The sequence below is a fragment of the Chiloscyllium punctatum genome, chromosome 3 (genome assembly GCF_047496795.1).
Source record: "Chiloscyllium punctatum isolate Juve2018m chromosome 3, sChiPun1.3, whole genome shotgun sequence".
Classification (NCBI taxonomy): Eukaryota; Metazoa; Chordata; class Chondrichthyes; order Orectolobiformes; family Hemiscylliidae; genus Chiloscyllium; species Chiloscyllium punctatum.
The window spans coordinates 86,326,873-86,351,403 of record NC_092741.1 but is presented as its reverse complement, the minus strand read 5'-3'; the positions used below and the strand labels follow the sequence as shown (position 1 = coordinate 86,351,403).

The 24,531-nt window shown below is 39.4% G+C and overlaps 1 protein-coding gene across 4 annotated transcripts in view; it reads right to left on the bottom strand.

Annotated features, from left to right (window-relative positions):
* The window catches only part of nkain2 (sodium/potassium transporting ATPase interacting 2), a 512,436-nt gene that overhangs the window by 465,716 nt on the left and 22,189 nt on the right, over positions 1-24,531 (bottom strand). Inside the window, exon 1 of one of the 4 annotated variants that reach the window (XM_072555974.1) lies at positions 21,588-21,628. The exons of the other annotated variants lie outside the window; for them this stretch is intronic. Within the exon in view, the coding sequence (XP_072412075.1) occupies positions 21,588-21,596 (9 nt within the window). The 5' untranslated portion in view covers positions 21,597-21,628. Of the gene's footprint in view, positions 1-21,587; positions 21,629-24,531 lie in introns of those variants that run through there. 4 annotated transcript variants of the gene reach the window in all.

The window sequence follows — 24,531 nt, the reverse complement described above, 5'->3', positions numbered from 1 at the left end:
CTACAGGAATAAAGGAGATTGCAGAAATTAGGTGGAATAAAGCCAATGAAAAGGTTTGAAAATAAAAGATTAGAATTTTAAAATCGAACAGTTGCTTGACCTATCACCAAAGTGGCTGAGCAAATGCAAAGGTGATAGATGCACAGAACTTTGACAGAGTTAGGACATACGCAACTGAGTTTGTAGTGATCTGAAATTTACAAAAAATACAATGCGGGAGGCCAGCCTTAGTTCAAAAGATTAAGAAAAGAAAAAAAAATACACTGGCTAGATGGGAATGCATTCCTCAGAAGATGGAGAAGCAGGTCTTATGTTGGAGATACTTAAGCTCTGGATTGTACACCTCAAGTAACTGTTGTGCACTGTGATTCAAAAAAATAGACTTGATCACTGAACATTCTGGATGGAGAGGATCCCCTGCCAATTGACCCCCTCCATCTCCTCCCTTTCAGTGACTTGTCCAGCTCTGATTTACCATCTGTTCATCCTCAAAGGTATACCATGTTTGAAGCAAAGAGCCTCTGATGCACCCTCAGGGGTGTTGGAGCACATGATATCCACAGAAGCCTTGAAACCAGATCAAACTCCTTCACCATTTGCCTCTATGTTCCTTGCAGACATTAACAACCTAATACTACAGAAAAGACCAAACGCTTGAAGAATGAATGCAACAGCCAAGAAAAAAGTTTACCTAACCTGTAATTAATTCTTTATCCCATCAATTAGTATTGGCAGGAGAGAGGTTTCTTATCACTGAATGTTCTGCTGTGCAAGCCTAAGTTAGGCACTTAACTGGAACACTGAGCCTCAACTAGGCACAGCCTATAATCAAATCAGTACTACACGTTCATTGGCATCATAATCTGTCTATTGTATAGATTGCTAGCAACTGTTCACTGTGTGCTATTTTTGCAATTTGAGTTCAAGTGCTTGCAAATGCCATTTCGGAGCCCTGTAAGATCATAACATGGAAAACAGAAGCAGGTTGTTCAGCTCATTGAGTCTGCTCTGCCACTCAATAAGGGCAGGGATAATCTGATCATTCTCAACTCCACTTTCCTGCCTTCTACCTACAATCCTTGATTCCCTTACTGATTAAAAATATATTTAAGCCTTGAATGTACTTACCCATCCAGACTCAACAGCTGTCTGTGGTACAGAATTACAGATTCATGACTTTCTAAGGGATTGAATTCCTGTTAATCTTTATCTTTAATGGATGACGCCTGACTATGGAACTCTGGCCACTGGTCAGAGACCTTCTCACAGGGAGGAAACAAAATTTCTGCATCTAGCCTGTCAAGTTCCCCAAGGATCTTTGCATGTTTTGGTAAGGTTGCTTCTAATTCCTCTAAACTCCAATGCTTAGAAGCCCAAACTACTTAACATCTCCTCATAGGAAAATCCTTCCAAATATGGGTTCAATATAGTGAAGGCCAACATTCCATTTTCCTGCCCTATTACATGCTAAACTTGTATGCTCGCTTCTCATGATTTATTTGAGAACACCCAAATCCACAGCTGTGCTGTGGATTTCTGCAGTCTTTCTTCATTTAAATAATATTCATCTCCACTATTCTTTTTACCAAAGTGCATAACCTCTACAGATTCAATCATCCTCAGCACTTGCCTTCTCACTTTTGTATCATCTGTAAACCTATATACTCAGTTCTATCTTCCAATCATTTACAAATATTGTAAATAATTGTGACCCTGGCTGATCCCCATGGCACTCCACTTGTTACAGCTTGCCATCCTGAAAACGTCTCCCTTATCTCCATTCTCAGTCTTCTGATCATTAGCCAATCCATTTAGAAAGTAGTCTTCCTATCTTCCTATCAAAATGCAAAAACTCTCGCTTTCCTACACTGTATTCCATTTGCCACTTCTTTGCCCTCTCCCTCAGCCTATCCAAGTCCTTCTGCAGCCTCCCCACTTCCAGAACACTACTGCCCATCCATCTTTGTGTTATCTGCAAACTTAGCAACAATGCCCTCAGTTTCTTCATTCAGATCATTACAGCATAAATAGGTATGGTTCCAAAACTGACCCCAGCAGAAATCCACTGGTACCAGTCAACATCCTGAATAGACTCCTTTATCTCCAATCCCTGCCTTTGCTAGTCAGGCAATCTTCTAACTGTACTAGAACTTTGTCGCTAATACCACGGACTCTTATTTAGCAACCTTCTGTGTGACGACTTGTTAAAGGCCTTCTAGAAATCCAAATAGTTCACATACATAAATGCTTCTTTGTCCAACTTGTTCATTATATCTTCAAAGAATTGTAATAGATTTGTCTGGCATGATCACCCCTTGATGAAGCCGTGCTATTTTGCCATGCATGACCCAGTACACAATAATCTCATCTTTAATAATGGATGCTAAAATCTTGCAATAACTGAAATCAGACTTATCAGCTTATAATTTCCTATCTTCTACCTCCCTCCCTTCTTTAGTATTAGTGTTACGCTAGCCATTTTCTAGTCCTTTAGGACTCTCCCTGCTTCCAGTGATTCTGGAAACTTCACTATCATGCTTCCATAATCTCCTCAGCCTTCGCCTTCAGAACTCTGCGGTCTAACCCATCTGGTCTGGATGGTTGATCTACCTTCAGACCTTTCAACTTCCCCAACACCTTCTCCTTAGTGATGGCCACTAAACTCATCTCAATTCCCAACTCTCTTGAAGTTCTAGTACGCTACTGATGTTTTCCACTGTGGGGACCGATGCAAAGTATCTATTCAGTTCCTTTGCCATTTCTTTGTTCCCCATTACTACTTTTCCAGCCGTATTTCCCAGCAGTCCTATGTCCACTCTTGTCTCTCATCTTTTATCTAAAAAAAACTCTTGCAATTACTGGTTAGTTTATCTTCATATTTCAGCTTTTCCCTCCCTTTTTGCTTTTTTTTTAAAAAGATGTCCTCAGCTGGTTTTTAAAGACTTCCTAATCCCTTGGCTTCCCAGAAATGTTCACCACATTGCATGTTCTCTCTTTTGCTCTCATGCTGTCCCAGACTTCCCTGGTCAGCCATGGTTGCATCTTCCTTTAGTAGGTTTCTTCTTCCTTGGGATGGATTTCTGCTGAGCTTCCTGAATGTCCCCCAGTAATTCGTGCCATTGATGCACTGCTGTCTTCTTTGCTTGGCTCCCTTTCCAATCAACTCTGGCCAGCTCCTCTCATGTCTTTGTAGTTACCTTTACTCAATTATAATACCAGTACATCAGCTTCTAGCTTCTCCCTCTCAAACTGCAAGATGAAATCTATTGTATTATGGTCAGTGCCCCCAAAAGGGCTCCTTCACCATAAACTCCCTAATTAAGTCAGACTCAATACCCAATCCCAAAATTGACTGTTCTAGATTAGATACTCTATAGGAACAGGCCCTTTGCCCCAACAAGTCCACACTGACACTCCGAACAGCAACCCACCCAGACCCATTCCTCTACCCTATATTTACCCTGACTCATGCAACTACTAGTATGGCCAATTTAGCATGGCCAATTCACCGGCTTGCACATCTTTGGATTGTGGGAAAAAACTGGAGCACCCAACAGGAAAACCATACAATGGGGAGAACGTGCAAACTCCACACAGTCACCAGAGGCTGGAATCGAATCTGGGTCCCTGCCACTGAGGCAGCAAACTAATCACTGAGCCACTGCGCTGTCCATGTTCTCTTGTGGACTGTGCCACTACAAAAAATAAATCACAGACTTCCCACAAATTCCTTTTCTTGGAATCTGGTATCAACCTGATTTTCTCAATCCACCTGCATATTGAAACCCTTCATGATTATTGCAATCATGCCTTTCTTACATGTGTTTTCGATCTCCTGATTTATTTTCTGCCCCACATCCTGATTATTGCTTGGAGGCCTGGACATAACTTCTATCAGGATCTTTTTCCCTTTGTAGTTCTTCAACTCTACTCAGGCAGATTATATGCCCTCTGACCCTATATTGATCCTTGTTATTGATTTAATTTCTTTCCTTACTAAGAAGCTAACTCTGCCACCCTGCTGTTCTTTCAATAGGATGCTTGACCTCGGATCTTTAGTTCTCAGCCCTGATCACGTCTGTGATGCCCAAAACATCATACCAACTAATTTCAATCTGTGGTACAAGATCATTTACTTTATTTTGTATACTGCACACATTACTCTCAGTCCTGTGTTGTCCGCCCTACTTCTTATAGTTGTCTCCTTACCTGCTGTGCCCAAAGTTAGATTCCTGATCCTTTTTATCCTCTCTGTTCTATCCTGGTTTTGGAATCTTTAATAACCTCTTCTGAGCACATTATCCACCCTTTAAAGTCCTTACTACCACCTTATTTAGCCTTACTGCTAGAATCCTGGTTCCAGATTGGGATGGGCTCCACCTGAACCAATGGTACAGTTCCACCCCATCCCAATATGATGTTGAATGTTTAAGGGAAAGGATTAGATTGTCTCTTGTTGGAGATAATAGTCATTCCCTGGCACATGTGTGCAGTAAATATTACTTATGACATATCAGTGGAGCTTGAATTTTGTCCAAGTTCTGCACCAGATCTGGAGTGCTTCCAGATTGAGCAATTGTGAAGGATACTGGGCTCTGTGCAATCACTGTTGGACAACTGACCTAACAATGGAAGGAAATTGAAGATGATTGGATCTAATTGTGATTTGTTGTAAATTTGCATTAATTATTTGTATAGTGTATTAACTTCAAATCAGCATACTTGCCAGATAAGTGTGCATTGAATCAACATGAGTTTTCTAATTTACATTATAAACAGCGTTTACGTGAAGCAATTAAATAGTAAGTATTTACACTATTAATCCTAATGGATTAACCACAACTGGTACTATTGATTGTATAATAAGCAAGAGTTTAAAACAATGTTAAAGACAATTAGTAACCCTTAATAAATATTCCTAATATGTAAAACATTTACAAAACAAGATACTGAGAGATACTGTCAATTATTAAGTTGATTTGGAATGAATTGTGTTGACCAGATAGTCCATTAGACTTCTGTCAGTGACTCTCTCTGTATCAATTAAACATCATTAAGATGTTGTTATGATGGAAAGACCAAATCAGAGATGGGAAGTCTGTTGTAAAAGGTTTACCACCTGGCTCCCTAACTCATCCATATTTCTGTCCATCATTTACAAGATACATGAAAGGGATATGGAGGAGTACAGCTTAACCAACATTCAAAGAGCTCAATACCACCCACCATAAAGCAATTTATTTGATCAGCACTTCAACAACTACCACGAACATTCACTCCCTCCATCAACAGCAAATACTGGCAGGAGGATGTATCATATGCAAGATACACTGCAGCAATTGCTGAGGTTTCTTTTATGATATTTTCCCCAGCTAGGACCACTCCTGGCACCTGGTGATATTTGCCATGTTCAGTGCTATATGATCACATCAGATTTTTTGAGATGGTTTGTGATCATTCTCCTTTTTGCTTTGCTTTGTCTTAGGTCTATCAAGGGAATAATGGAAGAGGTTACACAGCCATTGAATATTTGTGGAAGAGGCACAATTCTTAGATAACATCAAGATTTGTGCATGATAGCATGATCATCTCTGCATTGTAGGTAAAATAATTATTTTTCCAAGTGTTTGAAACCAATTAGCCAACAAACCAGTCAAAAGGAAACAAAATAGCAGAAAACCCTTAGTCTGAGTGCTGCTTGCCAATCACTGTCAAAGGGAAACAGTACAAAGACTTTCAACTAAAAACACAGCCACAAATCCCTCAACCAACTGTTCAATTACCTATCTTCCATGAACTATACAGCGAGACTGATCTGTATTGCTAGGATTGCTAGGACCTTTAAAAATTGTTACAGATACATCTATTCCTTAAAAGAGGAAGTAGAAATCCTTGTCTCCACCCACAGATAAACTTGGATATCAGTAGAATGAAACGTCGATTTTGCTGCTCGTTGGATGCTGCCTGAACTGCTGTGCTCTTCCAGCACCACTAATCCAGCATCAGTAGAATGAGTTGAGCCAATGTAACATGAACTTGATTGCCTTCAGAACCATCACCTTATACAACACCTTTTACAAGATATTCCAAACCTGTAAACCCCACCACATAGAAGGACATGGGCAGCTGGCATTAGGTAACACCATTGCCTGCCAGATCCTCTCCAAGATGCATTCCACCCTGATGTAGAATTATATCACCTTTCCCTCACTGTCACTAGGTCAAAGTGATCAAACTCCCTTTCTAAAAGTACTTTTTGTATATCTACACCAGCTAGACTGTAGCGTTTCAACATGGAGGCAGTCAACATCTTTCATCTTTGTGAAAGCAGAGAAAGAAATATTCAGTGCAAGTAGGAATTTTGAGGGAGAAGGAAGTACTCAGTAATTTAATCCAAGGGGCAACAATAGACATGTACACAATCAGAACAATCAATTAGGTGCAAAGGAATAAAATTAATGTTGATCATGTGAAGTTAACATTAAAAGGATCTAAATTGTACTAAATATGAATTTAATATAAATTATAAATAGGAGTAATGGGACTCATCCGTCCTCTCCCTCACTCACCCTCATTCTGATCAGACTCTGGGTGAGGTTCGACCCACTTCATTAAGCTCAGAGGTGGAGAAGGATTAACAAGCTTCCCTTTTTTATTAACTCACCCCTCAATTGGTCACAACAAATTTAATTTAGAAAGGATTCTTCCTTTACAGGTGCCTTTTCTCCCAGATCAAATAAATTTAAATCAGTCTTTGTTGAGTTAACAAAACAGTGAATTTATTAATTACTAAACACAAAAATAAATAATAATGCAACACATATGACATAGGTTAGGATTAAAAACTGAGTCCAATAAAAGCTAAAGATGTTATTATGGTGTATTGCAGTGTTCCTACCTCTTGAGCTGAAAGAGCAAGGTTCAAGTCCCAGCGGCTCTAGAGGTGTGTAATAATATTCCTGAACAGGTTGATTAGAAAATATTCCCAAGTGAAAGATATACAGATCAGTCTCTCTGTATAGTTCATGGAAGATAGGTAATTGAACAGTTGGTTGAGTGATTTGTGGCTGTGTTTTTAGTTGAAAGTCTTTGTACTGTTTCCCTTTGACAGTGGTTGGCAAGCAGCACTCAGACTAAGGGTTTTCTGCTATTTTGTTTCCTTTTGACTGGTTTGTTGGCTAATTGGTTTCAAGCACTTGGAAAAATAATTATTTTACCTACAATGCAGAGATGATTAATGGATGGTTAATGTGACCTTCACTGCAAACTAAGTTTGAACCCAGTATAATAAGCTATAGGTACTATAGTATAACCATAGTATATCCTAGGTTCACCTTCTCAGACTAGCACAGAAGGTTGTAGTTGAGTTTTAACTCCTTTTGTTGTATCATCCAAGAATGGCACAAAAAAAAAGGGTCTGCAAGTGGTGGTTTCCTGCTTTGGGGAGGGGGGTGACAAGGGAATATAGTCAGTCCTTCATTACTGTTTCCTGTTACCCATCTCTTTCGGTTTATAGTTTCCCTGATATTCTATAAGTGTTTCATTCCATTGGTCCCAGCCAGCAGACAGCACCAAATTTATATCTGCAGTATGTTCTTCTCTTGTAATCTTTTTTAAAGACACATTCTGGAATTAAAAGTTTAAAAATAGCCACAGTACTTTGAGGTACTGATCCATCACCATGACAACCTATTTCCTGCAATTCCTATAGCATTGGGTACATCAGGTCACTTCAGGTATGTAGCAAGTCACTGCAGCAGCTTAAATTGAAGCTCAGGGTTCCTCAGCTTAAAGAGTGACTGTAGCCACTGCACAGATGGGAAGAATATTATTGCTGAGACAATGCCACTTTGAGAAATATAGTCGAGAACACAACAGGAGCAAGGAGGGACAAATTAACAACAAAGTACAGAAATGCAGTAATCACCTGTGGTTTGATAGTCAGAGGATAGATCGGTGTTTTTGAGATGGCCGACATGAAATGGATTGTATAAGAAATAACTGTTCCCCTTAGCTGAACAGACAATAACCCAGGGGGCATAATTTTAAGGTGAGGGCAGGAAGTAAAGAGAAGATTTGACAGAAAGAAAGTTTACCGAGAGGGAAATGAAAATCTGGAATGCACTGCCTGGGAGGGTAGGTGAGGAGAGAAATTTCACAACCTTTAAAAAGTACTTTAAAATATGTGTTAGCACTGACATGTCATAACATTCAAGGCAATGGGCCAAGTGCTAGAAAGTGGGATTAGTGCATATATTTGTCACAGACTCAAAGGGCCAAAGGGCTTCTTCCATGCTGAATGATTCTGAATACCAAATGGTGTGTTGGCTCCCTTGTGCCAGATTAAATTATTGAACTGGTGCACAGCATTTTACATTAATGGTGTTAAGGGTAGGAGAAGAACTTTCAGAAGTTGTAGCTCATATCCTTCAATCATAGGTCAGGTCTCTCCCACATTTGATGGTGAAAAGTTCATCGGTGTTATGGACCAGGCTAGACGACCACAAAATATTTCAAGGAGGTAGCCCAGATCCTAAATTTTCTAGTAACATTGGGAAGAAAAGGTAACGGTCTTGTAGTCTACATTTCAGAAACTTGGGAGAAAAAGATTTCAAATTTCAAAAGGCAGACAACCTCTCAATTACATTCATCAGGTATTCCTGATGAAGGGCTTTTGCCTGAAACGTTGTTTTCGCTGCTCTTTGGATGCTGCCTGAACTGCTGTGCTCTTCCAGCACCACTAATCCAGAATCTGGTTTCCAGCATCTGCAGTCATTGTTTTTCTCTCTCAATTACTGCTTGTGCTAAACACTATTCACTATAAAAATACAATCATAAGACAGATTAATTCATAGCTAATGGAATGGTGCCAGACCGAGGTCACCAGACTCCATAGGTCTAGGACCAGAAGGAAGGTCCTGTTCAACAGGGAGAGACTGAACTTCAATCAAGCAGGTAAAAACAATGACTGCAGATGCTGAAAATCAAATACTGGATTAGTGGTGCTGGAAGAGCACAGCAGTTCAGGCAGCATCCAACATTGGATGCTGCCTGAACTGCTGTGCTCTTCCAGCACCACTAATCCAGTATTCAATCAAGCAGGGTCTAATGTCAACTCAAATAATATGATACAGTGGCACTAACAGAGACCTGGTTCAAAAAAGGAAAAAATTTGAAAATTGAGTCTAAAAATTGATTTCACATACATAAGGTTTCTGATTACCTCATGCCTGATCCCACTGAGGCAAGTAGCATGCGAAATTTGTGCTGTTTCCTCATTTGAATTGCTTCAGTTTTCAGCCAAGCACAACCCATGTTCCTGGCTAGCTAAATAGTTAACAGAGGGCTGAGCAACATGTTCGCATGTGTTTCAGGCAACCTGACAGCCAGTGTCTCTCAAAGGGATTTGGAATGATTAGATTGACACTACTGCTGACTGTATGTTGTGCAACTGACTATAAGAAAGAACATTAATTGAAGCATCAGAAGAAACTAGGTGCTTGGAGGCCTCATTCCAGGAGCTCAAAATGGGGAGGAATCAATTGATTTGATTTATTACTGTCACGTGTACCAAGACACAGTGAAAAGCATTGTCTGATGTGCTTTCCAGGCAGATTGTGTTTCAGTTATGGGGAGGAAAGAGAGGAGGTCAAATCCCAGAGACTTCCATTTAGGGCACACTGTAGTTCAACTACAAGAAGTTTAATGATTTCACAAGGGAAGTTAAGGTAATGAACGCATTTTCACAAGATACTACCTGCCCAACACACGGACCAACTTCTCATACTACTGGATGCACCAAACTCTTCTTATGCACTCAATAGCAATTTCTAAGGCTAAGGCCTCACACATAATATCCCGATACTCTGTCTCAATCTCAATGAACTTCCACTGATGCCTTCCTCATACTCCTCTCGACTGTTTCCTTCATAGCTCCAATTGTTCAGCTGTCACAGGCATATCAACTAAACACACTGCAATACAGTCACTGATACTCCTTCTGTTTTACAAGACAAGATGACCTCTAAATGCAGGGGTCAGAGCTGAACTGGACAGTAAAAGCCAGCGAAAGAAATACTGGGGGGTGACAGATGAACATACCCAGAAAAAAAAATCATTGATGGAGAAGCTAATCAGCAACAGTGAGGAGCTGCTCCTTCAATCATAGGTCAGATCTCTCCCACACTTGGTGACAAGCTCAGTGTTATGGACCAGGCTAGACTTCCTCAAAATATTTCAAGAAGGTAGCCCAGATCCTAAATTTTCTAGTTGTTTTGAGCAGGTGCAGAGTGAATATTTCGGGAGTGATGCAGCTGGTCAAAACCCCTCAGCTTTAAACAAAAATAATTTACTTACAGAGTACCAAATGAAACACAAACAAAAGAGAACAGAATAACTTAAAAATCAAACAGGCTATCCAAACTTAATGATGCTGTTCCAAATTCCTGTAACAATCCCATAAACACACTTTGGCAAAAAAAAAAGGTAAAATCAAACACAAGTTCTTACAGGAGAGAGAGAGATGACAGAGAGATTCAGCATGGAACACCTCCTTCCACACAGCTGTTTCTTTGATCAGCAATCTCAAAAATGAACTTACTGCCTGCTCTGAACAGCCAGACTGTTAAAACCAAACCACAGTAAAGCTGAGCTGGGAGAACTGGCCACTCCCCTTTCAGTGTACAAGTGTTTTCTTTTTAAACTTAAAAGTTTCTTCAAGTAGATAAACACAGACAAAACAGAGCCTCTGTCTTCATGGACCCTCAGAAAAAGATAACCTAGCCTTGTTAAAGGAGCAACATCGTCACACCAATGAACCTCAAATAAAAGCAAAACACCACAGATGCTGGAAATCTGAAGTTATACTGAACTTGAAACACTAACTCTGTTTCACTCACCACAGATTCCGCCAGATTGGCTGAGCATTTCTAGCATTTTGTGTGTTTGTTTTGCCCATGAACTAACATAAACGATGGCCAGTGAGATGCAACCTGTGATTATAGAGCAGTCAGCATGGTGTGTAATTGAGGGATTTCCTGCAGGAACTCAGCTGGTCCTGGCAGCCCACAGTCTTTATGCAAAGGCTGGAAATAAGGAGGGCGTAAGAGGCAGAGCAGAGTTTGAGAGCCAGCTGCTGTTTTGCCCTACACTGGAATGGGGAGCTAGACATCACCTTCATGCTGAGGGCAGAGGCAGGAGTCAGTTTTTTTGCTGAGACAGTCATTGTCTGCTAGGCATCATGGGGGCATGGGAGAGACACAGAGAAGGCAGTCATGGGAGGAGTGATAGCTAGGAAAAATGCAAAGGTGGCCAGGAAAGACAGGAGAATCACAAGGGAAATGAAGGAACTGGGAAGCTGTAAGGTGGCAGAGGGTGACAAGGAGATCACAAGTAGCTGAAAAAGAGACAGGAGGGTTTGAGAAGCACAGAGGCTGCAGACAAGGCAGAGGACAGGGAGCTCCAAGGTTTGGTGAGGGACAGCTGGGGGGAGGTTGCACAGTGGAAGACAGGGAGGCAATATGATGGAAGAGGGGGAATCTGTAAGGGGATGGGGAAGAAATGCAGACCACAAGGAGTGAGAGAGGCTGCAAACAAGATAAATCAGGAGATCAGAATTGCACACAATATTCCAAAAGTGGCCTAACAAATGTCCTGTACAGCTGCAACATGACCTCTGAACTCCTTTACTCAATGCTCTGACCAATAAAAGGAAAGCATACCAAACGCCTTCTTCACTATCCTATCGACCTGCGAGTCCACTTTCAAGGAGCTATGAACCCGCACTCCAAGGTCTTTGTTCACCAATACTCCCTAGGACCTTACCATTAAGTGTATAGGTCCTGCTAAGATTTGCTTTTCCAAAATGCAGCCCCTTGCATTTACCCAAATTAACCTCCATCTACCACTCTTCAGCCCATTGGCCCAACTGATCTAGATTTCATTGTACTCTGAGGTAACCTTCTTCGCTGTCCAGTAAACCTCCAATTTTAGTATCATCTGCAAACTTACTAACTATACCTCTTATGCTCACATCCAAATCATTTACATAAATGACAAAATACAGTGGACTCAGCACCCATTCTTGTGACATTAAAAGTTTACAGCACAGCAAAAAAGGCCTTTCATCCTAACAAATCTGTGCCAATCAAAACAAGGACATTAATGAAGCAGTTGGAATGTCCAACAATCAATTCATGGTCATTATTGGAGTCTAATTCCCGGTTTCCAGTTTGTTTGGATCATCAACACAAAGTTTAGGGTTTAATATTTCTTGTCCACAGAAATACTAGAAGAGCAAACCGATAGTGGCACAGCAAAGGCAGTAGGCCAAAATAACAGGCCAAACTGTACGAGGGGAGGTTTTGGCCTACAGATATTATCGCTAATTATTATTATTGTTAATCTAGGTAACCACAAGGGGACCACAGTTTGAATCCTGCCACAATGGATGTTAGAATTTGAATTCAATATTAAAAGAAAGGAATTCAGAATCTAATGATGACCATTGTGGAATGTCAGAAAAACCCATCTAACTCTCAATATCCTTTAGCGAAGGGAACGGCCAACATTACTTGGTCTGGCCTACATGTGACTCCACAACAAATTGGTTGACTCTTACCCACCCTCTAGGGAATGAGGGACGGACAGTAAGTGCTGGCCAAACCAGTGATGGCCACACCCTATGAATGAATAAAAAAAAGTTCCCTTCCCTGCACAGGGTGCTATTTAAGTTCAACCAGCAATGGCTGAAAGTCCTACACTTGCCGTTTTGAGCATTTTTAGCATTGATTCAAATATTGCAATGAAACCAAAACATGTGGGAATGAAGTTTGTGACAAGAAGATATTAGGAAAGATAGAGAACAGAAGGAGGTAGTAGGAGGCAGTATTGCTCACAAACTATTATCATACCATAGAGGGCTGTGCATTCAATTTTGAAACATAGCATCAAATCTGTTTAGGATTTTGGACCAATAAAGGAACTATTATGCTACTGGGTACACACCATAGACAATCAAATTATCGATGTTCGAAGTGCAGTTTAGCAGCCAATTTACAGAAAAATACAAGAATTATAGAGGGATCCTGAAAGTCATGAATAGGTATTCACTGATATAAGATTAAGAAAGGGCGTAGGCTAGAGTGTGGAGCTTCAAAATGGCAATGTTGGCTTGCTAAATGAAATCATGATCTGTCTATAACTGTTGACAATAAGCAGGTGCACAGGATGCCCCATTATGATTATGGCATCTGACACAGTGTGTGTCAGAAATACAATGGACACCATTGTGGAGCTCAAACAGGTACGCAAAGCATCGATGCTACCAAGCCCACTTACAGTTTGTAATTAGACACCTTAATAAACCGTTATTTTTTGCACTAAATAAATTTGAAACTCAGACTAAAAATAATTCTTGGAAGCAGCAGGGTTACTTGGATCAGGTTTGAGACAGGATTTAAGCAGGATGTATACACTTAATGGTAAGGTCCTAGGGAGTGTTGCTGAACAAAGAGACCTTGGAGTGCAGGTTCATAGCTCCTTGAAAGTGGAGTCACAGGTAGATAGGATAGTGAAGACAGCATTTGGTATGCTTTCCTTTATTGGTCAGTGTATTGAGTACAGGAATTGGGAGGTCATGTTGCAGCTGTACAGGACATTGGTTAGGCCACTGTTGGAATATTGCGTGCAATTCTGGTCTACTTCCTATCAGAAAGATATTGTGAAACTTGAAAGGGTTCAGAAAAGATTTACAAGGACGTTGCCAGGGTTGGAAGATTTGAGCTACAGGGAGAGGCTGGACAGGCTGGGGCTGTTTTCCCTGGAGCATCAGAGGCTGGGGGGTGAACTTATGGAGATTTACAGAATTATAAGGGGCATGGATAGGGTAAATAGACAAAAGTCTTTTCCCTAGGGTTGGGGAGTCCAGAACTAAAGGACATAGGTTTAGGGTGAGAGAGGGGAAAGATATAAAAGAGACCCAAGGGGCAACAGTTTCACACAGAGGGTGGTACGTGTATGGAATGAGCTGCCAGAGGAAGTGGTAGAGGCTGGTACATTTGCAACATTTAAGACTCATTTGGATGGGTTTATGAATAGGAAGGGTTTGGAGAGATATGGGCCAGGTGCTGGCAGGTGGGACTAGAATGGGTTGGGATATCTGGTTGGCATGGATGAGTTGGACCGAAGGGTCTGTTTCCAAGCTGTACATCTCTATGACTCTATGTTTAAATGGTGTGCTGATCAGGTTTACAAGAATAGTATCAAGGTGAAGGACAACAATTCTGTGGAAAAACTGGAGAGCTTTTATGACAATCTCAGTGTAGAAAATGACAAGTTGACTGACGTTTGCAAAGTCACAAGCAGTTTTGATAGAGTAAATATCTGCCTCAAGTGGTAGACGTTTTAAAGGGAGACTACTTTTAATATGCTCGGCAACAGAACCATAGGCAATGAGAGACAACAGTCTTATCCAAACATTTTATGATCTGAAATACACTGGCTGAGATGATGGAAGCAGTGTCTTTTAAAAGGAAATTTGATAAATACATGGAAAGTCGTTGCAAAAGTCAGGTGTGGAGGTGGAACCACCTCAATAGCTCTCAGGACCAACTGATTTAAAACCCTGCTTTTGCATTCTATCATTCTATTAAATAGGCTGGAAAGACTCCATGAGAAAGAGTGTCAGAGTTTTCAAAACAAAATGTAATATGACACACTGAGTGGCTTTAAGATTTATTCTATATATCTTAATTTTATTGATGCTTTTCTTGTCTAAATAAATTGAACACTCCTATATAGGAAGATTGTATGTGGAGCACTTACTGTCAGTTCGGGTTACCAATTCAATGCAATGATTGACTGTAATAACTATTACCAGAATGAGTAAGGGCAAACTAGCTCAATTAGAGGGTGAAATGATGGAAATAAATTCTTATTTCCAATTTTTAAATAGCTAAAGGGCCTTTTCTGTTTCCCCCTCAAAAATGAGACAATTGACTCAATGTTGTTGAAAATAATAACCCAAATTAAAATCTGGCAGGCATGTGTTTCCCTATCAAATTATCACAGTAGCATAAATCCACAAATAGCAGTAGATCTAAAATATTCTACCTCCATTAAAACTACTTACATTTCTCAGCCAGCTGAGTCAATTGGTATAAATATTAAATATTTTGTTCATTCAAGTATAGAATTTCCAAGATTTCTCCATGAAACTGAGTGAAAATGGAAGGAAATCACAATATACTTGCAATGTTTTACTTTTCAATAAAGGATCCCAAATCCTTAATTTCATCAATAGCATCTCTCCAATTCCATAATTATTAACTTAGAATGACTCTTCAAAATTCATTTATGTTACCTTGGTGACACCTTTCAACAAAGCTTTCATTTAAACATTTATTCTTCTTTGCCAGTGCATAATTCTATCCGCAATTTTTAGAACTCAGTGCAAGCTGAGAAATCAACATAACAGTCTCAATTTTTTCCACAATAGTATGTTTAGAATTTTGTCCTGGTACATATACAACCACACTACCCGGAAGATATTAACTTACAGGGGTATCTAAAGTCAAATATGAAGAACCCTTATGTCCAATGACAGACCTACATCCTCAGGTCTCGTTAATGCTCAAGCTGGTTGACAAATTAGCAGCAGTTTCATGGTTGTCCAAGTCAGGCCATTTGATTTGGTCATGAATTTCAATTGTTCAATATAATAGGAGGATTTTAACTCCTGCTGCCAGGCTGAACTGAAAATGGTTGAACCATCCATATCGAGCAACCTTTGGTTGTTAATGTTTAGTCTTTACATATCTTAACATGTTTATTGTTCCAGAACCACTTCCATCTGCAATCTCTTGCTTATGAGAAGACAGACTGCAAGTTTGTGGATACAGCTGGCTGAATTTTCAAGCAACCAACTTGTTGGAAGTAAACAGTAGTTGATGCCATTTAGCTGGAATCTTCTAATTGGGTGGCCTGAATGACTATTTGATGAAGAGTGTACACAGCTGATTGTGTTATTTAAATTGGAAATCCATGATGTGAATAGAATCTCACAGCCCCTTATGTGCTGAACTGGGAAGAGCTACGACAGTGTACATTCAGGCTAGAATCAGTGTCATCTGAGACAAGGAGAATTCAAATCAAGTTCCTCCTCATTTTTATGAGCCATTGGGACTTGGACAGTTCATTAAGTCTCCAGAGTTAAGGTCTCATTTATTGCTCTGGTCACTGCAGCTTCAGTTGTCACCAACACCTTTCCCCTCCCAATAGACCTCTCAAGGTGACAGAGTGGATTTGGGGTTGAGGGAGACTGGGTTCGGTGGACTGTTACCACTGTGCAAATGAGGCCTAATTCCTAACAGGAACCTAACCTTCCAATAGGATTATCAGATGCCCAGTTAGTTGTTGTGATATATCATAATATAGTACTAGCGTAAGTTAAATAGAAGCCCAAAATACTTCAAACAATTAACAAGTGGCAATTACTGTTTATATATAAGCATTGTACGTTAAAGTATACTTGAAATTTGTTGAGTTAATTCAATTGTAAGAGATCGTACCTTGATTTTAATAATTAAATCTTTGTGAACTGTCTCTATGGAATAAATAGATAAACTAGGAACAGAAGCAGGCTTTTAGACTTTAAGCCTGTTCTTCCATTCATTAAGATCATGGCTGGTCTGGTTGTGGTACCATCTGACATTGAAAAAATGTTAGCGTCTCTTAGAAAGAATGGAATAGCATAGGATTTAGAAATACAATCAAGTAGCGTCAGCATGGCTTTATGAAGGGGGTAATCATGTATGAAAAATTTATTACAATTCTTTCAGGGGTGAAAACAGAATGGATAAGAGCAAGTAGGTGCAATACCTGTATATTTGGATTTGCAAAAAACATTCAACAAAATATACACATTAAGCTAAGAGCCCAAATCAACTCTGCGTCACCTTGAATGTTGGTGGTAGTATATCAGCATGAATATAAAATTGGTAAACTAATAGAAGACAGAAAGTTGGTATAAAGGGGACATTTTCAGGATGACAGTCTGAAACAAATCAAGCAACACAGGGATTAGTGCTAGAGCCACAGCTATCATTTATATAATATGAATATTTATAACAGCAATATATATATTAATGACTTGGATAATGGAAATAAATGTACTATCACAAAGTTTGCAGATGAGATAATAAAAGACTGAAAGGCAAATAGTGAGGATGGCACAGAGTCTGCAGAGGTTAAGTGACTAGGCAAAAAAATTATTGATGAGAATTTAACGTGGGGAAAAATGTGAGGTTATCTACTTTGGCAGGAAGAATAAGGGAGCCAAACATTATTTAAATTGAGAAAGGTTGCAGAAAGTTGCAGTACAGAGAGATTTGGGAGCTTTGTGGGCTAGCATCCAAGTTCAGCAGGTAATAGGGAAGGCAAACAAAATATTGACTTTTATTTCAAAAGAAATGAAGGATAAAAATGGGGAGGTCTTGCTAAAAGTATGCAAGACATTTATCAGACCACAACTTGAACATGGCGAACAGTTTTAGTCCTTATATCGAAAGGAAAATACGCTGGCATTGGAGGCAGTCCAGAAAAGGTTTACTAGCTTGATTATGATTTGGAGATGCTGGTGTTGGACTGGGGTGTACAAAGTTAAAAATCACACAAAGTCACCTGATGAACGAGCATTGTTCCGAAAACTAGTGTGCTTCCAATTAAACCTGTTGGACTATAACCTGGTGTTGTGTGATTTTTAGCTTGATTATGACTGTGGCAGGATACTCTTTTGAGAATAGTTTGTGCTTGTACTCATTGGAATTTAATAGAATGACAAAGTGATAATATCCTTGACTGCAGAGAGCTGTTGAGGCTGGCTCATTAAGTATACTTAAAGCCATGATGTACAGATTTCTAAGGGAAATCATAAGTTATGGGATAAGGCAGGAAAGGGAATTGAGGATTATCAGATCAGCCATGATTGTACTGAATGGAAGCGTGGATTCAAAGGGCCAAATAGCCTACTTCTGCTCCTATGCCTTATAACTCCACTTTTCTCTCTGCAAGTCTTCTTGACTCCCAAGTCTATCAAAAATCTATCAAAGTTAGCCTTGAATAAATTCAGTAACTCCACATCCATTATTTTCTGGAGAAGGGAATTCTTATTTTTAAACCAAGTAATCTCCTCACAACAATAAATGTTCCCCATGTATCTGTTGTATAAAATTGTTGGCCTGAAAAGGTCAACTCAGAAGTTTTACAATATCTCAAACCACTGATGTGTCTTTTTTTTTAAATGACGCTGAACATTTCTATAGTCATTCAAAATTGTGGTTCTAAATTAGAGTTTTTCAGTCTACAGTGGAATAGCAGATTTAGTGACTCTTAAGAGAAATCAAAAATTAGTGTTCATGCAATTACCCAATCTTAAGCTCACAAAACCAGTCTAACATAATAAGCCACTTCTGGGTACTCAAAAATGTGACACTATTGCCAAAAACGTTTTTAGGGTTAATCCTTCACCACTTAATATTTCAAAGTACTATAGATGGATATTAAAAACACATCTAAAAATGATCTTAGCCTTGAAAGCTGAGGGCATCTCTTATAACATAGTGATAGTGGTCTCTTTACGATCTTGCATATTTCAATAAGATCATCTTTCATTCTTCTCAAGTGCAGTAGGCATAGGTCCAACCTGCTCACCATTTCTTCATCGGTTCATCCCTTCAGTTTGGATTAAATTGAGTGAATCTTCATTGAACTATTCCAAATGATGTTATTATATTATTTTTCAAATAAAAAGAGATCATAAGTGTACACACTACTCCAGTTGTGGTTTCATTAGCACCATGTACAGCTGCAGTAAAATGTCCCAAATTGATATTCTGTTTGTTTTGCAATAAATGCCAACAATCCAACAATCATTTGCTGTACTTGCATACCAACTTTTTTGTGAAAAAGAGTCTGTCTCTATTTGATGCTATACCATTACCACTGTCAATCCACTCCTTTTAGACCCTGAATGCCGCACTGACTGGAAACTTATCTTGATCAGTCACGTAAATATTAACTACAGGAATAGGTCAAAGGAGTGGTGAGTGAAAGAATCTTGATCACCAAAGTTTTTCCAACATCAACAAAGCAAAAACAAAAAATATAACACTCAAGCCAACAACAGTTTACCAGCTCAAAACCACCCATCTCAAAACAATCCACATGACTGGCACCTCATTCATACATTCAAATGCTTGTCACCACCAATGCACTGGGGTTACAGTGCACACCACCTAAAAGATGCACTGCAGCAAGTTTTCCAAAAATTCTTTGACAGCAGTTTCCAAACTACCTTGACATTTTATGTGGTGGAGATGAGGGGTAAGAACACAGGAGTAAAAACACCACCCCTTCAGATGCATAAACGATCCTGACTCAGCAATATACTGGCATTGATTAATTTGTTGTCTGTTCCACCCAGAGGGTGGTGGGAACCTGGAGTGCACTGCCTGGAGGTTGGAAAGGTGGTGTGGTGTGGTGTGGTTTTGTTGAAGCTGGAAACCTAACAAACGTTAGAAGTACTTGGATAAGCACTTCAAATATCATAACATTCAAAGCTATGGAATGAGTGCTGGCAAGTGGGACTAATGCAGATTTTGTACTTTTTGTTGGTGCTGGCTCAATTGACTGAAGGTCCTTTTTTGTACTGTATGGTTATATGATTCTAAGCCAATCGCCACTGCCTCTGGAAAAAGAAAGAATTACTAATAGGCAGGAAATGCAGGCTTTACTGGCTAGCATTCTTCATATCGCATGAATCACCAAAAATGACATCCAACCTGATACATCTTACCTTTTAATAAATAAGAAAACAACTATCAGAGCTTCTGCAAATGATGATTAAACTCTCTTCCTTTCAAGTAAAATGTGCTTACCTAATTATTTTAGTGAGCTTGATTTTGTAAATATTATTAATTCCTTTTCTGAAATCTATGAGATTGTCAGACTTATTTGCTAGGGTAAGGAATGAAGTTTTTACATTGTTAAGACTACATGTTGCCAAAATATTTTAACCAGGACAGCTTTTTGATTTCCTGTATCTGATTTTTAACTGCCAATGAAACAGCAGAATCCTAAATATGGTGTTAGTTTATATACTTTTATAATCTATCATCAGCTGTTGCCAATTCAAGTAGTTTCTTGAAAAGAGTGACCAGGGCCCTCTTATAGTGCGGTGGTAGTGTCCCTACCCATGAATGGGAGGGCTGCTGAGTTCAAGTCAACCTACTCCAGAGGTGTGTAACAACATCTCTGAACAGATGGATTAAAAAAAATGAAACAGACCCAGAGGCTCTAGTGACACAGTGAAGTGCCCCTGCCTTTCAGCAGGAAGCCTGGGTTCAAATCCTACTTAGCCCAGGGGTGTGTTATCACTTTTCTGTACAGGTAGATTAGAAAATCTGAGCCTTAAGTCATGGTGATGTCGTGGAAAAATAAAGAGAATGGTAGTGTCCCTACCCATAGACTAGGAAGCCCAGGTTCATAAGTCCAACCTGCTCGAGGTGTTTAACAGCATCCCTGAACAGGTTGATTAAGAAAAACAGAAGGGTGACGAGAGCAGCTGCTAGTTTCAAACAATTATTTTTAACATGGAACTTGGGATCCTATACATAAATTAAAGCCCAATTGCAATTTCACTGTTGAAAAAGATACATGTACAATCTATGCTACACTGTGAATGAGTTAATCATCAAATGTTTAAACATAGCTATTTAAAAACAAAACAGTTTTTTAAACTTCGGTTCACTTTTGCCTAAAATTGATCTGACCTGCAGCCTCCTCAGGGTCATTTCCCCGAAAGCTCTGAAGTCAGCCGGTTGCACATAGCCATCAGCTAACTTCTCACTCTCTCCAGCTGGCAAGCTGACTCAAAGGAACAGATTATTATATACAGCTTGGTGTGTGTGTGTGTGTGTGTGTGTGTGTGTGTGTGTGTGTGTGTGTGTGTGTGTGTGTGTGTGTGTGTGTGTGTGTGTGTGTGTGTGTGTGTGTATCTCTGGTTTCATTTTGATGCATGCATCAAAGGAAGGTGATAGAGATCACAGCTGATCAGTATTATCACTAGCTGTGCCAAACCTACATGTTACAAGAGCTGCAGGTGTCCTTGCAGCAGATGGCAAAGCTCTGTATTTGTTCTCTGCTGTCAGACATTGTGAAGACAATTTCCCAGAGTCATTATCTGATATGTGTTATGGCGCCTGCGAATAAGGTTGATAGGGGTGTCTTGAGCAGATGTAGCTAATCCAGTTATGCTATCTAGCTAACAATTTGACCTGCCTGTTTTTTATTCTCAACAACCAAAAATAAGACAGTGTGATTTGTATAGCTGAGGAAGCATTCAGTATTTGCACGCTTAGGGATTCATTTTCTGACATGTTGAGTTTGTGGGATTTGTATGAGTTTGCTGGAGGTGCAAGAGTGATTCAAATGAGCTACTCACTCAAGAGTTTGTACAAAGTAGATGCTGAAATCACCATCATTTTTATTTTGAGTTTGAGATCCATTTGGAGAAATGTAATTGTACTCACTGTATTCATTACCTGGCTGTAGTCATGTGACCTCGACCTTTTTTTGCTGCTAGCGCCTCTGTGACAGCCGCTAAAAACTTCTCACTTGTAACATGGTATTAGGAATGGTGCAGTTGAAATTGTGGGATGTTAAGAGCTGTAAGAGAGTAAACTACTGTGAAGAAAAACTGCAATAAATGTCCAGCTGAAAATGTGTACAGTTTTGGAGCTGTAAGAGTTAGCTACTGAAAGAAGGAAAACAAATTCTTGAATTACAGGGTGAGTAAAATAGCTTTACATTTTCTCCTCCCTGCTGCTCTGGAAATGAAATTTTATTTGTGATAGAATTTGAATTATTTCCACTCAGTGGCAAAACAATGAAACAGCCACAAAATAATAAACTAGAGCAAACAAGAGTAGCAACTCAGCAACTAATATGGAAAACAGCAACCTGTATTGCAGCCTACTGAGGAACAGCAAAACCAGAATGCAGAGATTTTGAAGGTTTTTAAGACACACTTCGCATGCCATATTAATGTTACATAATATTAATTTCTAATTGCTAAGTGCTCAACATTGGAGGTCAAGGAAAGGATGAAGACTAATCTCAGAATTGTTAGGGCACAGAAGGCGGCCATTTGGCCCATCATGCCTGCATTATTTCTATTACCTAAAGCCAAACTCTTGCCTTTCCCCCTATATTAGTGCACATCATTTCTATTCAAATGATCATCCAATACCTTCTCGAATGTCTCAGTTGAACCTGCAACCATCATACTTATAGGCAGTGCATTTCATACCCTGACTACTAGCTGTGTGAAAATGATTTTTTCATTTGTTACCCTTGCCTTGTTTCCATATCACTTTAAATCTATGTCCTTTATTCTTTTTCATTTTAGGAATGGGGACAGCTTCTAGTCAACTGCCTTTTTCAGGCTAGTCATGAGTTGGAAAACCTCTATCAAACCTTGTCTCAGCCTTCTTCACTCCAGAACTGAAGTTTCTCATTCCTGGAATCGTTCTTATAAATCGCTCCTGCACTGTCTTTGATGCATTCACATCTTTCCCACTGTGGTCACAACTGTGACCACACTGAGACATCAAGCTGAATTCCATGAGATTGACGTACTGATTGACAATCTCAGAGTTAGGATCATTTTAGGCTTAAAAGATTCTGCTGTGAGTGTGCATTTACTGAGAGAAGAAAAATTTATTCTCAAGATAGCTGTCAACATATGAAGAAGCTCTGAGCTAGTCAATCAACAGTTGGAGCATATCATTGGAAGAACAGAGGAGGTTTTTTAGTATGATGAAAGACATTAAAAACCAAATGAAAACAGATTGGAAAAAACAGGAAGATATGCAACAATAACAGTAGGAAAAAGATCAAAGCCAGAGGGCATAATGTCAGGTCAGATGTAAATATTGCAGAGGACATCACAAGAAAGCATGCCCAGATTGAGGGAAGTAGTCTTTAACTGTAAGAAAGTGAATCACTTTGCATTGAAGATGATGACATAAAAATGTAGTTCTTTAAAGTAAGATTGAGGCAATATGATGGAAGGATATTCAGAGGAAGATGGGAAATTAAACTTTGTACCCAATGCAATAGGAAGAATAAAGCTCTGCAATTTCAGATAGCAGATTTTAAGCAAAATGCACTCATATCAAATGGAGAAAGTCTAAGGCTTGGACCAATAATGCTAAATGTACAAGAAGAGATTTGCAGTATTTTACAGGTCTTTGAGCCATTGACTGCCAAAGCAAAAATGAAAAACGTTACATAGATTTGTTTCCTCGTCTAGGATGAACTTCCGGAAGAATATCATCTTGAAATGGATGAATGTGAGAGACCAATTCAGCATCTGCAAAGGAGAATCTAAATGTGCTCCAGATAAGTCAGAAAGACAAGACTGGAGAGCTGGCAAAGAAGAAAGTGGCATCTCCTACAAACTGGATGAGCAACAAGGCTGCAGTGGAAAACTTGGAAAGTTAAAGTTCTAAAGAATGTAAATAAAGTTGAGGAGACCACACTATCACTTACCAATCATTGAATAATTTTTTGCCACAATTTTCAAGCCATAGCTCTTTGCCACACACAATTAAAAGATTAATTGGCAAGGAAAGTAGGATGAATGCAGCAGTTTTCTAAGTACAAGCTGGACACTATTAAAGAGGTGCAGATGGTTGAATATGCCACTTGGCATTTTTTGCTGTTCCAGAAGATTATTACTGCAGAGAGCGTAAAATTGTGATCTTCCTGGAGGAAATGATCTGTTAGCCTATGAATATAGAGATGAAATAGAAAGTATGTTCCTTTGTTTACAGAGATATCAACTGTATATGACCTACAAGAAAGGGAAACAGGTGTGCATGGTTGACATACTGTCAAGAGCAACACTCTCTTTGAAGAAAATGGAAGATACTAGGACACAGTGTGAAATCTCCTAGATTCAATGAAAAATAACAGTTTGACAAGCTCTGAACATCTTGTAGAGAGATTGAGTCTGAACCATAAGCAATATACACAAATAGAGCAAACTACACAACAAGGTACAACTTGCCAAGTGCTAAAGGAATTAATGATGAAAGATTAGCCTGAATGCAACAAGTATACACCTGTTGTAATAACAGAGTATTGGGCACATAGAAAAATAATAACAAAGGTAACATCATACACAGAGAAAATCCTTATCCCTACAGAGGTGAGAAAAGAATTGTTGAAGTATACCTATGTGAGACATCAAAGGATTGAGCCTAGACTGAGGAAAGCAAAAGAAATGCTTGATTGGCTAACATGAGCACTATGATTAAGGACCACATCAGCTAATTCGGTGTTTGCAATGAATACCAAAGTAAGCAAGCTGAAGAGCCACTTAGAATACATCACCTCCCACACAGGCCATTGATGGGAGTTTGGAGTTGACTTCTTTGCTCTTACAGGAACTGAATATCTTGTCTAATG